Raw genomic sequence first — 16,490 nt, 5'->3', positions numbered from 1 at the left:
ACTGCAAATGTTGCAGCAGGATATAGCACAGAAAAAAACTACAGAGATAAAGATAAAAAAGAAATTGTAATAAGTTATATGTGTGTGTGTGTGTGTGTGTGTGTGTGTGTGTGTGTGTGTATATGAATATGCATTAATAGATATACAATGTGAAAAAAAAAATCCCACTGTGAGACATAAATAAGACTCCATCAGATGACATGTGGATAACAGAGGATTTTATATGTAGGACATGAGACAGTGGAGTCGTCATTGTAACATATTTACTGTGTGATACAAGCAGGACTGAACACATTAGAGCCAGCTGTACATCCAACAGAAACGCTCTGTGGTGAAAGTCACCCCGTCACCATCGGGATAGATCCAATCACAGTACTCCCACAACACAATCACACACGCACACACGCACGCACGCACGCACACACAGACACTCGGTCAGGGAAGTCTTAACGAGGAAGGAATGACTTGAAGATCAGCTTCCACTGTTGGTTTGTTTGTTTGATTTTCGGTCGTTCTGTATTAAAGGTCTGATCCTCCTGGCTTTTAATAAGTTCTCATATCGATACGCTAGCAGCTAAAGGTTGGTATGGGTACTTGAGGGGGAAAAAAGGACAATAAGACCGTTGAACAGTTGCAAAGTGTGGGATCAAACCACAATGCTTCTATCTCCACAGTAATCCAGAATAAATGACATTAATGTTGAAATTTGTTTGATTTTGGTCATTTCTGCAGTTCTAAACACTACACATGTTCTGATACACACACACACACAAATATATTAAAAAAGTCTAGAAGTTACTATCATTCTAATTTCTCAGTACGGAGCATAAACAGCAGATGACAGAGTGAATCCAGCTGGTGAGGGAGGTGTGTAGTTTTAATCAGACCTGAACTAAAGCTGCTCTCAGTTCGGCTTCAAATGAAAGCAGAGACTTTTCTGCGAAGGTCTAATGGAGTTGACTGACACGAGGAAAACTGGAGACAAATACCTTCAAGAATAAAGTTATGAAAACATGCACATGTAAAATATTCTATAGTGGACATAAATATTCCATGTTGGTTCAGAGATGGAGGGTTCGAGTCCCGGCCCACCTGAAGTCTATAGTGCAAGAGAGGCGGCGTGGCGGGGGCTAGTGGAATGCTCGGCTCAGGGGGGCGGCGGGCCGCTTCAGGATGGCCTCCACGGAGAAGGACAGCGCCTCGCCGGACGCCTGCTTGGACAGGAGGTCCTTGGCGTAGCGGTCAGCGGCGTCCCTGGCCGAGCCCTCCCTGAACCGGCGGGCCGTCTCCTCTAACAGTTCCCTGCAGCAGGGGGCCCGGGGGTCCGGCCCTGGCGCACCGCCCGCCTTCTCGCCTGACGAGTGTTGGACGAGGGAGTGGAAGGAGTTCAGTTTGGCCGGCGGCTTGGTGCCGTCCCTGCCCGGCCTGCCGGGGACTTGGCCGGAGTTCTGGGAATTCGTGCCGCCTTGGAATGTGTGTCCGAAGACCCTCTTAGGAGGGGCAAAGGCCGAGCGCTCCCTGGGCCCGGCGGGGGCTTTGGGGGGGTTGGAGGAGTCCTGCGGGCCGGCGGCGGCGGCGGCCTCCTGCTCAGGCGGCTGGCTCTCGGCCGGCATGGCCTTGGGCTCCCACACGGCGCCCGGCTTCCGGTTCTGAACGGCCGTGGCGTTGAACAGGCATTGCTGGTACAGCAGGGCGTCGCCCAGGCCGGCGGCGCCGCGGGGCCACACCACGAAGCCGCCGCGGGGTGCCTGCAGCGGGTAGTGGCGGTAGGTGGTGGCCACGCTGACGTTGGAGGAGATGAGCTCCACGTTGGCCGGGCCGGGCGGGTATTGCACCGGCAGCTCCAGGCGGCCCGGGCCCAGGAACCCGGGGACGCACAGCTCCTTGGACGGCGGCTCCGCCGGCGAGTACGCCGTCTTGTAGGAGTTGTACTCGGCGGCGTGATGCACCACGGCGCCGGGGAAGAGGCCCTGGCCGCCCTCCAGCAGCTCGCGCTCCTTGTACTCGCGCTCCAGCATGATGCTCTCCAGCTCCTTGTCGGCGAAGGCCCGCCTCTTCCTCATGCGGTCGCTGAGCGGCGGCGGGAGCAGCGGGTTGGCCGACAGGAAGGGGTCCGCCTGCACCGGACGGTATCCTGCCGGGACGACCAGAGTCAGACCAGGGGTCAGTACATCCAGCCAGGGAAGGCATCGGCTCAACTCTGCTTTAAACCTGTCTGCTCTCAGAACGAGGCGGCGTTACCTTCCAGGATGCTCTTGGCGAGCATGGTGGACGGCCGGATGTGTCTCTGGTAGATGGTCCTCCTCTCCGACGGCATCGGCTTCCCTGATATTCCCTTCTTGTCCTGTGAAAGAAGCAGAAGCCCGGCGGCGGTCAGGATGATCCTCACTTCCAGCGAAGGCCGGCCTGACGGCATGAGGCCGGCACCCTGACGGCAGTAATCCTCCTGAAACATGAGTCCCGGCGCTGCCTCTCGGTTAAACTCTGTCTTTAAACGGCTTAGAGCCTGATCGCCGTGTGCAGCGGTCTGTATAGACGGTGGAGCCCGTCTGTCACTGGAAAGGCTGAGATAATAAAGGCTTAATTCAACGCGTGGTGCAGCGGAGCGGCGCTCAGCCAGAGGAAGACATTTCCTTCAGATAATGATGATCATCTGACACAAAGTCCAACGGCTGGAGAAACCATCTCAGAAGATATTCTGAAGGTTCACAGCATAATCTAGATTAAAAAGCTTCTCAAGAGTTGCAATTAAAAAGGGACAATTTTGATTTGCATTTATGAAGCTCAAACTGTCTTAAACATATTTCAACTTCCAGGTCATAATAGCATAAGTTCACCAAAAGGCCTCATTATAATATAAATCATCATTCAAAAAAAAAAAGAATAAATATATATATATATATATATATATATATATATATATATATATGTATGTATGTATTCCTCCAGTGAAACTAAGTTGACAGCAAAATCAGGCTATATTGATCATTTTTATATTCCAGCTACTTTTGGTTTAGTAGTAAAAAAAAAAAAGTCAAATAACGTGTCTAAATAATTACTTTAAGTTTAAGACACTTATTCAGCTCCTCACATGATGCCGTTTCATTAAAACATCACAGCATTCACTGAAAATGATTCTGTAAAAAATAAATAAATAAATAAATAAATAAATAAATAAATAAATAAATAAAACTATAAACCTCCAACACAAAGCAGGAGGGGCAAATATGTAGTGGCACAAAAAAAACATTTAATTTAGTGGAATTAAAATTAAAGTGGAAAAACTCAGTAATTACAGGCGCAATAGGATGTTTAACTGCTACGTTTTAATCAGCTCTGAAAAACAAAGCGATGCAACAGAAAGTAGTCTCGTTCTCTTTAAAATAAATCACTTTCGGAATCGATCCAGATCTCATCACTATTCTAATTTCTCACTTTTCTAAATGCATTTTAATTCCCAACTTCTCCTGTTTAATTTCCTTTTGTCTTTTGAATACTCATATCTTTAATAAATGTAATGTAATTTGACGCGTTTCTTTGGCTTTGTGGAGCACTTTGAATTGTCTCAAAATGTGCTGAAAATGACAAACGGCTTTTAAACTTATGCAAAAAGTTTTAACTAACCTGCGTTACTGCTCGAAACATGTAATAATATTTATTATAATTATTATAATAAATTACTATAACAATAATAGGAGGGGCCGATTGCCCTATCATTATTATTATTATTATTATTATTATTATTATTATTATTATTATTATTATTATTATTATGAGAGGGTGCTGACCTCGGTGGCCTGCTGCCTCCGGAGCGCCACCTGCGCCGCCATGACGCGCTGCCGCTCCACCACCAGCAGGCAGTTGGCGCACTGGCAGTCCCTCCAGCGGCAGAAGCGCTTGTGGCCCTTCAGGCAGGACACCACGCCGTGGTTGCGGCATCGGGCGCACTTCGGGGTCCGACTCAGCTTCCTCTGGTCCCCAGGGCTCAGCAGGCCGGCCGCGGCGGCCGCGCACTGCGCGTCGGGCTGCGCCTCCGCCGGCTCGTCGCCCTCCGCCTCCAGGCTCTCCACGTCGATCTCATATTCGCAGCCGCCGCCGTCCGACATGTCCCGAAGCGGGGGGGCTCCGAGCTTCCCTCTGGAGCAACGAACAAAACATCAGTTTCTTCATTTAACTGTTTTTGTAATCCTGCATTCCACTGTAGAAACTCAATAAATAGAGGGAGAATTTTATGCGCAAAAAGGATGAAATGAATCGAAATAATAGTTTTGTCAGGATCTTCAGCATTATTTCGATTTAAATAACAAATCTAGAAAAGAAATGAACGTGTTCTACTTGATCTTTAATCCATCCGCAAAACGCCAAGATAGTTTCTATTCCAGATAAACTCAGACGCGCTGAACTTTCGCCTTGTGTCGTTTTGTTTTAAATTGACCAAAGTGGTCGTTAAAGAGAAATAAGCAGGAAAACACAAGAGCGTCTGGGCTGACTGGAGGTTCGGCTCAGAAGAAATTTACAAGAAATCAGACAAATTTCAGGATAAAGAGAGAGGTTAAGCTTTAAACGTGGAGTTAGTGAAACACTGAATCCATCCTGGCGTGAAGAAGACGCGCCGCTTTATTTATTAGTCCAAAAAGTTTGGATTTTTCTCAATTTAGCGCCAAGTCTGCAGTCTGAGCAGCGCGCGCTGAGAGGTCTGGATGGATGGTTTGAATTGTAAAGAAAGTGAAGCGTCAGAGAGCTGCATTGATCAGGGGAGAGCTGTATCGATCGGGGCTTTACCTCCTCGCGCAGAGCGCAGCGTCCTCTGTGCGTCACGAGCCGCAGATGGAGGGTCTGGAGCGCAGCTCGCGCCTCTCACGCTGCGCACGCTGGTGTGAAGCGGGCACGCGGAGCGCCGCGCCTATCAGTGTCCGCGGCGGCCGCTGCGCGCCCCCTGATTGGCTGCCGCCGCACACGCGCCGACCAATAGGATCGCCGGAGGATAGTAAAGTGGGCGGAGCCTGATGAAGATGTTCTGATTGACTAGAAAGGGTTAATTTGAATGAAAATGCTCACATCTGACGGACTGTTGATTATTATCAAAATTTAAACAAGAGCACAGTTTTAATATTTTATTATTACGTTTACTTTTATTTATTATATTTTATTTCATTTATTAATTGTACTTCTTTCTGTCCAATTCCAGTGAAAAAAATTCCAGCGAAAGGACACAGACAGAGGTGTATTATTTCCCGTTTTTTAGTCATCTAATTGGTAGATATACACTGAGTTGACTTGACTTTGTCAAACGGATTTATTGTCCATGAAAAGTGTTAATCCTGCAACAGCAGTCTCTCCTAATCTGTGGTTTGGATGCAATCCAGATGTTTTGAAACATTTTGAAAATAAAGACAATTTCATGTGCTGCATGTTATAGAACAGAGCTGTTCAAGCTCTCATTATTATTATCATCATCATCATCATCATCATTATTATTATTATTATTATTATTATTATTATTATTATTATTATTATTATTATTATTATCAATGACGGAGGATTAGACGCATTTTGCCTCTTTAATTGGCTTAATTGGAATCTGGAAAGCTGGTTGCGGGTTGGAGTCCCGCTCTAGACCTGCCTTTTTCTTTTTGTTTTCTTTTTTTCCACCAATAATAAAACCTTTGGAAAACACAACACATTTGCGTCTCAAAATTTGTTCAGCCTCTGGTGAGGTTTGATCTCCTGACCTTTGACTCGTGGTTGTGTTTCCCAGTTTGCGTTCGGATCTCGCGCTCCGAGCGGACACGCGTGTGAGCTGAGCTCGTGCACATGAGGTGAAACAGCAGAGCGGGAGCAGAGCTGCGGGCCCAGGCTCTCTGCTTGAAGCACAAACCGGACAGTTCAGCACAAACCTTCACAGGAAAATCAAACCGACGAAGTTCACGCATGTTTTAAACTCACATCAAAAATCCGCTTGATTTTTCCTTGTCAGCCAGAAGTTTCCCGCTTTCCTTTAATCTCAGTGAATCTGGAATTCACCTGCTGACTGACTGAAGCATTTCAGATCGATGCTTTTGCAATTTATTTATTTATTTATTTATTTATTTATTTATTTATTTATTTATTTATTTGCGAAACAATCGCTCTTCTCTATAAATTTAAGCATCTGTTATTATAAATCTGCATATGTACAAACCACGGGCTCATAATCTGCACAGTTGTGTTCTGTTTCAATCGTATTTATTCTTTCCTTCTATTATTTTTTTTCTGTTCATCGATAAGGGGAGAAGACCTGCTCCACTTACTTTGCTGCTGATATTTATTTGTGGATTCTTTGGGCGTGGTGGTGAAATAATGAGATTTTTTCCATATTCAATATTCTGTTCTTTTGCATTTGCAGGAATTGGTCATACATTGCAGACTTTTTAGCAATTATTCATATTGCGTGCGCATTTTCTTCCATTTCTAAGATTTTGCAGGGGTGCTCAACAACTCTGAGACACAATTCCAGTCACAGTTTTGCTAAAATAGGCATTGTTGACACCTTGATATCTGTGTGTTCTCCAGAATGCAATGCTGGAATTTTTTTTATTATTATTATTATTATTTTATAATTACTATAATAAAAACGTTGTTTGTTTGTTTTTTAATTTGCAGAGAGCACTCAAGACATAGGCATGACTTGTTGCAATTATTTTTGCTTTTTTCTGCTGATCTTGAGATATCTGTGCATTCTTCAATCATATTTAAGATTCTGTTGTTTTGTTAAATTTCAGGGCTTGAATTCATGATGAATGGGAACATTGAACTCTTGATATAACTAAAATTGATGAAGCAATTTGCACATTTTTGGGGAAAAAAAGCTTTTTCTTCCCTGTGTTTTTTCATATTGCAGAACATGGATGCACAATACATCTGGACAGGATTTGTTGCAGTTATTTTACTACATTCTACCCATTAATGTCAAGATATTTGTGCTTTTTTTTTTCAACATCACTTCATTTTTCTGTATTTAACATTCTGTTCTAAGTTTGCAGGGAATAAATGCAGAATGCATGGAGACATTTCTTGCAGTTTATTTTCTTATATTCTGCATTTTAATATCACGATGACGATGACGATGGCAGTCCTGTGCAGTCCTTCTCTTTTAGGATGTTAAATCCTCATTAACAGGCCCAGCTCAGCTTTCAGCCTGTAAAATAAATATCATGATAGGTATGGTGTGTGTGTGTGTGTGTGTGTGTGTGTGTGTGTGTGTGTGTGTGTGTGTGTGTGTGTGTGTGTGTGTGTGTGTGTGTGTGTGTGTGTGTGTTAACTGCAGCTCCATGTGTGCAGGGTGAAGACGTCAGGCCTTGCAGGTGCAGCTTTATTTGCCCCTCTGTCTTAATTTATTGGGGGGGAGGGGGGGGGGGGGGGGGGGGGGGGGTTTAGGAGCAGCAGCCCCCCACCACCCCACCCCCACCCCCACCCCCCACCCCCGACTGCCGTTTCCCCTGCAGGAATGCTTTGAAGTGGAAGGCAGAGGATCCAGAGCCGGACCCTCCAGGTGAAAAGTGTTGTCTGTGTCCACAGGCTCATTAAGAAGTAACAGAGAGGAGGGGGGTCCAGAGGGGCTCTGGGGGGGCTCTAGGGGCCCCCACTCCACCATCTTTCCCCCCAAATTGTGACCACTACAAACCCTGGCGACCCCCACCTCCACCACCCTCCGGTTTCAGCCCTGGACGAGTCTTTGATTCCTTCTTCTGGGAGGTTATTGAGTTTATTAAGACATGGTTTGGGACACTTGGTGGAGGTTGGAGGGAAAAGGTCACATGAAGGGAGGGAGCAAACCAGATTGACATTTTTTCACAAATTTGTTTTTAAATAGACATTTTAAAGGGTTGAGAAAATTGTTCTCCAGCAAATTTAATTCTTCATGAGTTGATAATCTGCTCTCTTTACGTTCCTTTTTCATAAATCATGAATTGAATCCGACTGTTTGAAAACACTCGATTGGCTCTTTGCACACTCGATATCATCTGTTTTCTTCGAAGCATGAAGTGAAGACTTCCAGGGATCTGTGAGCAGGTTCCATCAAGGTTCTCCGTGGATCTGTGAGCAGGTTCCATGATGGCAGCGGTGGTCCAGAGCGATGTGAGGCGTTCCAGGTGTTCCAGCCTGTAAAGCTCTCTGAAGAGCTTCCATGTGTGTCTGAGGGGAATTCGGCCTGCTGTTTGAGGGTTTGTTTCTCCAGAAGTTTTCTCCTTCCTGTTCCTGTCGGCTCTCAGGCTGGTGTTTCGAGGCCTGGTGCACCGACACGCACCTGGAATGATTCCACACTCAGATCCTCTCGTGACACTTGGATGTTCTGTGAGATTGTCTTCAATCCGGGCTTCGCGGTCCGGCGTAAGAAGGACAATCCAGACGCAGCAGCGTCCTGCTGGGCGTGTCCCGCCGAGGAGGCCGTAAAGTGTAACAGGAGCCGCGTAGAGACAGAAGATCGCTGCGGATCCTGTTATGTTAATTAGCCTCTGATGGAGCCGCAGCACATGCAGCTGAGTGCAAAAACAGGCCGGGTGGGGGTCAGGGGGGGTCAGCGGGGCTCTGACACCTCGACCTCTCGTGGCTGATGTGCAACAAACAGGAGGACATGTCCGTCTCCCACACTCCGGACTCTGATCTGTTCCTGACTCTTCAGTATCGCGGCGATCAATAAAGCTGATATTTCCTTCCACCTAATCAGCGTTATTGGGGGTTTGGGTTGGTTAGAGTTGGTTTAGGTTGGTTTGGGTTGATTTAACTTGGGCATTGTGCAAAATCATATTCTTGTTCAGTCCTGGTTCTGATGAGTTTAATTCATTGATTTCAGGGATGTGAGTTGATTTGACTCTTATTGGTTTGAACTTTAACAGAATAAAGAAAAAATAGTGTGCAAGTGTTTTTTTTTTTCCTTTTTCTGGTTGCTTCCTCAAAGCATTGTTTCAGTGTCTGAACATTCCCTTTAACTTTACAACTGAAGCTAAAGTGTCTGTTGTCAATAAGTTTGATCAGTGAGGATGTGGTCAGGACATGCTTTGATATTTCTGATTTAACCTATTTGACTGATTTGAGTTGAAATAGACTGAATCATTAAACCTTGACAAAGTATTTAGATTTGTGATTTAACTGAACTTTCCTGGAGGAACTAGATGCAAGTTTTAGTGTTTTAATTAATTACTGTTACTAATTATTGTTTTGTATTAAAGTTTTGGAAAATAAAGAAATTCATTGCTTCATATTCAGTGTTTGCATAATGTAAAGTTTACAAAAATCATCCTAGAAACCTTGTTTATATGCTGAGACCAATATCAGTAAGTATTAGCAACCAATATAGAATATTAGAACTGGTCAAAAATGTTCATATCTGTGTATCCCTGTTATTAAGGGCTTTTAGTGACGTGACACATGACAGTGGCACAATAACCTGACAGTAATAAAGATCAACCAGACAATATTAATATTGGGCAATTCCACTGGGAAGAAATGCAATTTCAAGGAAATAAAGATTTTGTAATGATACTTTAACTAATGATAACACATGATAACAGTCTCCTGAGTTATTAGTGGAAGTGTAATCCAGCAGTGGATCAAGTAATTGATTATATTACTTGGAGGACTTTATTCCATTTAACCTGTTACCTGTCTTAAAGGAATCATGACTTTCTGGAGGATGCTCCATCGTGTCTTTACCAGTGCTTGATTGAAAAAGTTGACAGAGATTCTATCAAATGAATCTGCAGGTTAGTACTTAGCATGAATGTCATTTAATGTCTACATATATTTGTTTTAAATTGTCTGAGTTTGTTTTCCTGAGGAAGATGTAATACCACTGATGTCCACTGGAGGGCAGGCTGCTGCAGCTCAACATCATCTGAAAGCGTTTTGTTCTTCATCTGAATTGACACCGAGAGTTTAAATAAAATAAACTGCCTAATAAACGCTAAATGAGTGATTTTTGATGTTCTACAACAATTAAAAGTACCCGAGAATCTGGATGCTTGTTTCTGTGGCAATATAAATCATATTTCACCGGCTTGAATTAGAAGGTAAAACTTGATTAATGCCGACTGTGTGAAGACATGAAGAATGAGCCTCTACAAGTTTAACTTAACTGAAGAAACCAGATCTGAAAATGACAAAAAAAAAATTCTCATTTGATAATAATTCTCACAAGAACATTACAGTTCACAACACAGGAGGACAGAAAAACAAACTTTAATGTAACAACATTACACAGGCATTTTAACAACCCAAACCAGCAGTCCTGGAAACATCTGTCTGTCTCCCAGAGCAGCTCCAGGAAACAGCCATATGTGGCTGAACTGGACCTCCACATCTGGACATGACTGAACCAGACCTAAATCTCCACACAGGGCCGGCCCGGGCTTCAGAGGCGCCCTAGGCGAGTCCGAGACGAGCGCCCCTTGGGAGCGTGTTTTTCGAGCGGTCCCGACATTTGTTGAGGGGGGGGGGGGGGGGGGGGGGGGGGGGGGGGGGTGCGCTGAGGAGCAATGCCGAACAATACCGATCAGTGCCAGGCAGCGCCGAGGACGAGGAGCGCAGTGCGTCGGACCGCTGCACAGCGGGGCACACGGAACGCAGGGCGTCGTGGCGCCCCTTGTACGGCCGCGGCGCCCCCCTCGGGACGTGGCGCCCTAGGCGGCCGCCTAGTTCGCCTATGCCTAGAGCCGGCCCTGTCTCCACATCTGGAGAGAGGTCTCGGCAGGGAAGAAGAAGTCCTCAGTTCCTGCTCCACTGTGTTCTGGACACTCCACTGAAATCAGCGTCTCTGCAGTGTCTGTGAACTGCATCATTATTTTCACCTGTCAGCAGAGATAAATATGTTAATTTATGACACTGATAGGATTTGATATTCCATTAAAACTACAGTTTTGACCCGGAGTGTTTGTGTTCTTGAAATATAATCAGTCAAATCGAATAAATCCATGCTGGCAGTGGCCTCCACTCGCCACCCCCTGGATGCACCCCTGGCTGAACCTTTGGCTCAGTTTGGTTTGGCACAGCATCTTTATCATAGACTGATTCAGCAGCATTCATGCACAAGACAGTTCAGAGAGCTTTACCAGGAAACACATTAAAAACGTTCAACAAAGGCATCGAAGAGAAGAACCATTTGTTAAAGCTTTATTGTGATAGTAATTACATTTTAAAATTTTCTAGAAATTCCGAGCAAATAAAGGGGTTTTAAGTCCTGATTCAGAAGAAGTGATCGAGAGTATCAGCAGGAAGTGTGCTCTTCAGATGAGAAGTGGAGGAACTAACCGCTGCTTCACCTCATCTGACCCTGAACACCGAGTGAAGCTCTTCCTGGGGACTTCAGGCTCTGAAGGCTTCATATTCTTCCAGTAAATCTGAGACGTATTCAGCAGAGATGTGATACTTGGACTCGAGACTCGGACTCGACTCGGACTCGAGTCACGATTTTATGACTTTTTGACTCGACTTGATGAAATCAAAAAAAGACTTGGACTTGCTTGGACTCTAAGCTCAGTGACTCTAGACTTGGACTTGACTCGAATCCTTTGACTCGACGAGTCATGTCAAGTCATAATAGTAATTTTAAAAGTGCGATGTATGAATCATTTTTATTTTTTATCGCTTCATTTCATGGGATCGCAGCGGCGAGGTGCGCCTGCGGCGGGAGCGCTTGTTTTGTGCCGCCTAGACCGCGTGGTACCGCATTGACAGGAGCGCTCGTTTTCAACACCTGCGCATTCCAGGCGCATTCCAAACAACACAACAGGTCGGCCACGATTGTTTTTAATAAATTGGTTTCAACACTGCCCGCCTGGAATGAACGCATAGGCGTCAGTTTAGGGGGAGACTTTTTGCCAGGGGTGTTTTTTCTCCACCACACACAAATCCTTCACGTGTAGCCATCTTAACCCCGGTTATTTTCAGTAGTATATAACATTCCGATGGTCCTGAACGCACCATCCGCTAGCATCAGAGACGCAAGCAGACGTTCACGAGGATTAAAAAAAAACAAAACAAAAAAGTGCGGCTGTTCTAAATGTGCGTCTGTTCCAGTGGAAGCTCCGACAAAGAGCAGCTCTTTCTTCTGCAGCACCTGTGGTGAGTTTGAAAACTTGGTTGCTCGTTTAACCCTGTGATTATCCCATGTTATAAACATTATGCAAGAGGCGGTAGTCTGTTTTGAAATGTGGATATGTCCTGAAGAACTTTACTCTCAACATGCTAACGCCAACATTTTGAGGCTGTTTGGCCTCATTCTAGTCTCAGCTAATGTTCATCATCAATATACTTTTCGTCCCCGGGGGACCTGCTGCTTTTGATTAAAAAGAAATGCGAGTTTTATTTAAAGATGTGAATAGGGATGAATTTCATATTTTTATATTTGAACTGTAATGAAGAAGAATGCATCAAAGATGCTTTATTTCATGAAGGAAACACAATTTATTTTAAGATAGGTTTAAATGTGCACACTTTAGTGCAGACTTTTTTTTTTTTTTAAATCTGCCCCTTGCTTCACATCTCACTGGACATTTAACACTGAACATAGAAAACAGAGCTACACAGACTCAGACACTGTCTTTTGTCCCCGACAGAACTGCAGCTGTGAGGACTGGAAGTCCTACAGGTCCAGATTTGCAGGCTACAAGGTAACATCATTTTTAAAAGTACCCGAAAACATTTTCCTGCCATTCTGAAGTGCCAATGAAGACATGACATCTGTCCTTCTTGTCCTCCTCCCAGCTTGTCTCTGTGGACATGGCAGACAGTCACACTGCTGAGCCTCTCCTGGGACTTCGTGGAGCGGAGCCTCGTCTTCAGATGCCGCAGAGAACTGAGGCTTCTCTCTGCTTCACGAGAGAACACTGAACCATCAGCAGGAGCCGGACCAGGGTCTCCACTGGGACCTCCAGCAAGAACCAGGGTCTCCTGATCAGATAAGTACACTTTGCACTTCCATTGTAACTAGTAATCTGTAACCTGGGCGATAACCTCACTAACTATTATTTTATTGTTTGTTTGTTTCTTTCTTTCTTTCTTTCTTTCTTTGTGCAGACGTCACCTCTTCATTCTCAGTCACCTGTTCTGCTGCTTTGTTTATTTCTGTTGCTCTCTTCTCCTGGACAAATAAAATAATGGAAAACACTCCTGAGACTGATGGTTCTCTGTGTCTAACACACCTTGGATGTTCAGTAATGTTTGTTCTTGTGTCGATGGTACAGTTAGTATTTTAATATATTTCTTTAATGGTGCCAGAGCATCTTTACCAGGGCAGAGACATATAAGTATGTGTAGATTTGGTACATTAGCTTGATCAGTGTAAGGTTATTTGAGGACATCTAATGGTGATTGTTTGGACTAACAGACTGCCTCCTTTGATGTCGGTTGCTTTTCTTTTTGAAATGTTGATTTGTGATTAGGTCTTTCCTCAGATTTTATAAATGAAAGAAGGAAACAGAATGACTGGCCGTACGCAGGTTGTACAGGAGGCAGTAAACAGCACAGCAGAATTAAAACTTCCATGAAACACCAGAGAGCAGAAGAGGAAGAGGTCATACCATAACCTGGAATATCCACTCATGGCAGAGTTTTGCTCCAAATTCTCCAATAATTAAAGCTAATAATAATAATAATAATGATAATAAATGGTTCCAGCCTCCCAGCAACAAAGGTAAGACAATAAGGCTTCTTCTGCTGATTCACCAGGTTTTTGTGACAAAGTTGAGAAAGAGTCATCAGACAGATCATTGTGGTGTTTCTGTTGTGGGCTGCCTAAACTGTGTTTTTGTAATTTTTCCATTTACTCCTGGAGTTGCTTTGTGTAAAATGTTCGATTTGAGTGGAAATGGGATAGTTAGGCTTGAAGCCAAGATTCGTCCAGTCACAGATATAATGTTCTGGTAACAGCCTGTGTTCTAATGTAACTCCAACTACCCTCCCGAGGTTTATTCTTTTATTCTGGAAATGCTTTGACCTTATTCCTATTTGTGATGAATACAGTTAAGTGGTTTGTTTCTGTGCTGTCCCTGAGCTGTAAATCCTGTTGAGAAGTAGCTGATATATCTGACATGTAGCTGATTTCAACATGAAGTTCAGCATTGTTGGGTTTGTAACTCATATAAAAGTTTGAGGCCAGAGGATTTTATTAAAAACATGACAATCCCTACAATGTGAAATAATTCTAAGCATCTGAAGGTAGCCACACCAAAAGTAAAATCAGTTATAGTCATCATCTCAAGCACTTCTCAAAAGCAGTGGTGACTGGTCATTAGGGGCAGGTGGAGCACAGCGCCACCAGGAGTCACCATAAAGGACTGCACACAAGCTGTTACACATTCTCTAAGATTATTTGAAATTTAAATAATATTTCCCTCGTGGTCGTGTCCAGCCCGCGGCCTTTGGGTCAAACTGGAGAATGGATCATGTCGGATGTTCTGGGGGTAGACGAAGGACATGGCCCAGCCAGCGGATGCGGCGTTGTGCGACCAAGAAAGATGCTCGGGGCTGGCCTGTGCGGCGCTAAACACTTCATTGGAAACTCGCTGGGGCCACCTGATGTTCTCCATGGTTCTCAGAGCCCTGCTATCAAAGCCATCGATTTGTGCGGCCAGAGTGTCGTTCAGGGGCCACGTTTCTGAGCCATATAGCAGGATGGAGAGTACGGCTAATTTGTAAATCTGGAGCTTCGTCGTGCGTGAGATGGTCTGGTGCCGCCAGAGTGGTTTCCAGAGAGACTGCAGAGCATGAGCATGAGTCAACCGAGAATTATTTCGTTTGCTTACAAAATTACAAAGTGGTTAACAAAAAACGGATTGCTGAATGCAGGTTTTGCAATTCGAAGACAGGGACTGATTTTGCCCAACGGGGGGGACCAGATCTCATTCCCCTCCATCAATTTTATTCATTCTGGATTTCTTGAATCACTGAAAACTAAAATTATCCTTGTGTCCAACTCACCGCGGGGAGAGTAACTGATAGAACAAGTTAAGGTAAAGTGGTCCATTTAAAAACAAAACATCACATTAGTTTTTTTTTTTTTTTTTTTGCAGATAATCCTGTATAAATAAACTCAAAGACTGTTTTAGCCAACACAGAAAGTCGTATGTTGGGCTCTATTTTTGTGCAGAATTTTGTTAAAATTCAGAGGCACTTGGGGGGGGGGGGGGGGGGGGGGACTTCAAAGAAATAAACATTTTGAAACGTTATTCATATACCATTTTTATTATTTATTAAAGTTCAAGTTAGTGGTTTTCTCTTGCACAAAATGACATAACAGCACAGAAACTTTGGATCCTTAAAATACAAATTTTTCATTTTTTAAAAATGTAATTCAAGGTGTGAAAATGTCTTCAAAGGTCTGGAATTGTTGGAGTGGAGCATTACATTTGTTTCACTTGGTTGTGTTTGACAGATATGGTAAAAATACCCCATCTATAAGCTCGCTTCTCAAAACGAGTATCGATATCTCAGTCAAAAATTTCCTTAACAGTGCCTCCCCTGCAGTTTTTTTTTTTTTTTTTTTTTTTTTTATTAATGACTTGTTTAGGACTCGAGGAAAAAAGTTTAGGACTTGGACTCGACTCGGGACTCGACTGTCTTGACTTGGGACTCGACTCAGGACTCGACTGTCAGGACTCGGGACTCGACTCGGGACTCGAGGGCAAAGACTTGAGACTCGACTTTGACTTGCAAAACAAGGACTTGGTCCCACCTCTGGTATTCAGGCTCCAGACCATCTAGAACTTTATGAACCAGAGGCTGAAGTCAATCCTGTGAGCTCAGGTATAATGTGTTGAGAGGGCTCTGGGTGAGCTGCAGCCATCTGACAGAGTTCAGAATGAGACAGAGAAACGCAGCGTTTCAGGAATCCAGACCACTGGAAAAACACACATGAACAAAGTTTCTCTGAAGCTCGTTTGGCCAGAAATCGTTCCATGCTTTATTTTTCAGATGGATTTTGAGCTGATTTTGCTCTTGCCTTCGTGTGGTTGTTGAATTTCAGGTCTGAATCTACAGTCACCTTCAGAGAAGAGAATTCTGCTGTCAGCCTGGTTTTTCCTCCTGTGATGACCACCTGAGTTTGTGCAAAGAAAGAAGGAACCTTATTGGTGCTGAATCGAATTGAATGGTGAGTTGTTTTACATGTTACAGTGTCAAAATGATTTAAATGAAAGTGCATCATTTGAAATAATGTTAATATTTACATAAAATGCTTAATGATTAAATTAAATATGATGCACTTCATAACGTTTAAAAAAAATACCTTTAAAACACACATTGTTGCCAACTCCTCACTTAGGAACGTTCTAAATGACGTCATCTTCTAATTTGTACAGAGGGTCGTTTGCATATCTAGGTCAAATTAGATGATGACGTCATTAAAACGATACATTGTTGCAAACTCAGTCAGGGAAGTTCTAAATGACATCTTCATTCAGAGAGAAGGAACCTGATTGGTGCAAAGTGAGTCACGTGACGTGACAGAGCTACAG

At 44.0% G+C, this 16,490-nt stretch overlaps 1 protein-coding gene across 1 annotated transcript; it reads right to left on the bottom strand.

Annotated features, from left to right (window-relative positions):
* Positions 1-243: 243 nt before the first annotated feature.
* LOC115398805 (doublesex- and mab-3-related transcription factor 2-like) lies at positions 244-4,869 on the bottom strand. The gene is made up of 4 exons (XM_030105763.1): positions 4,783-4,869; positions 3,789-4,137; positions 2,242-2,344; positions 244-2,134 (listed from the first exon to the last, which is right to left on the bottom strand). The coding sequence occupies exons 2-4, from the start codon at positions 4,104-4,106 to the stop codon at positions 1,131-1,133; spliced, it is 1,425 nt and encodes a 474-aa protein (XP_029961623.1). The 5' UTR covers positions 4,107-4,137; positions 4,783-4,869; the 3' UTR covers positions 244-1,130.
* Positions 4,870-16,490: the final 11,621 nt, after the last annotated feature.

The sequence above is a fragment of the Salarias fasciatus genome, chromosome 12 (genome assembly GCF_902148845.1).
Source record: "Salarias fasciatus chromosome 12, fSalaFa1.1, whole genome shotgun sequence".
NCBI lineage: Eukaryota > Metazoa > Chordata > Actinopteri > Blenniiformes > Blenniidae > Salarias > Salarias fasciatus.
Note: the sequence above shows the minus strand (reverse complement) of the source record. Positions and strands in the feature narration are given on the sequence as shown.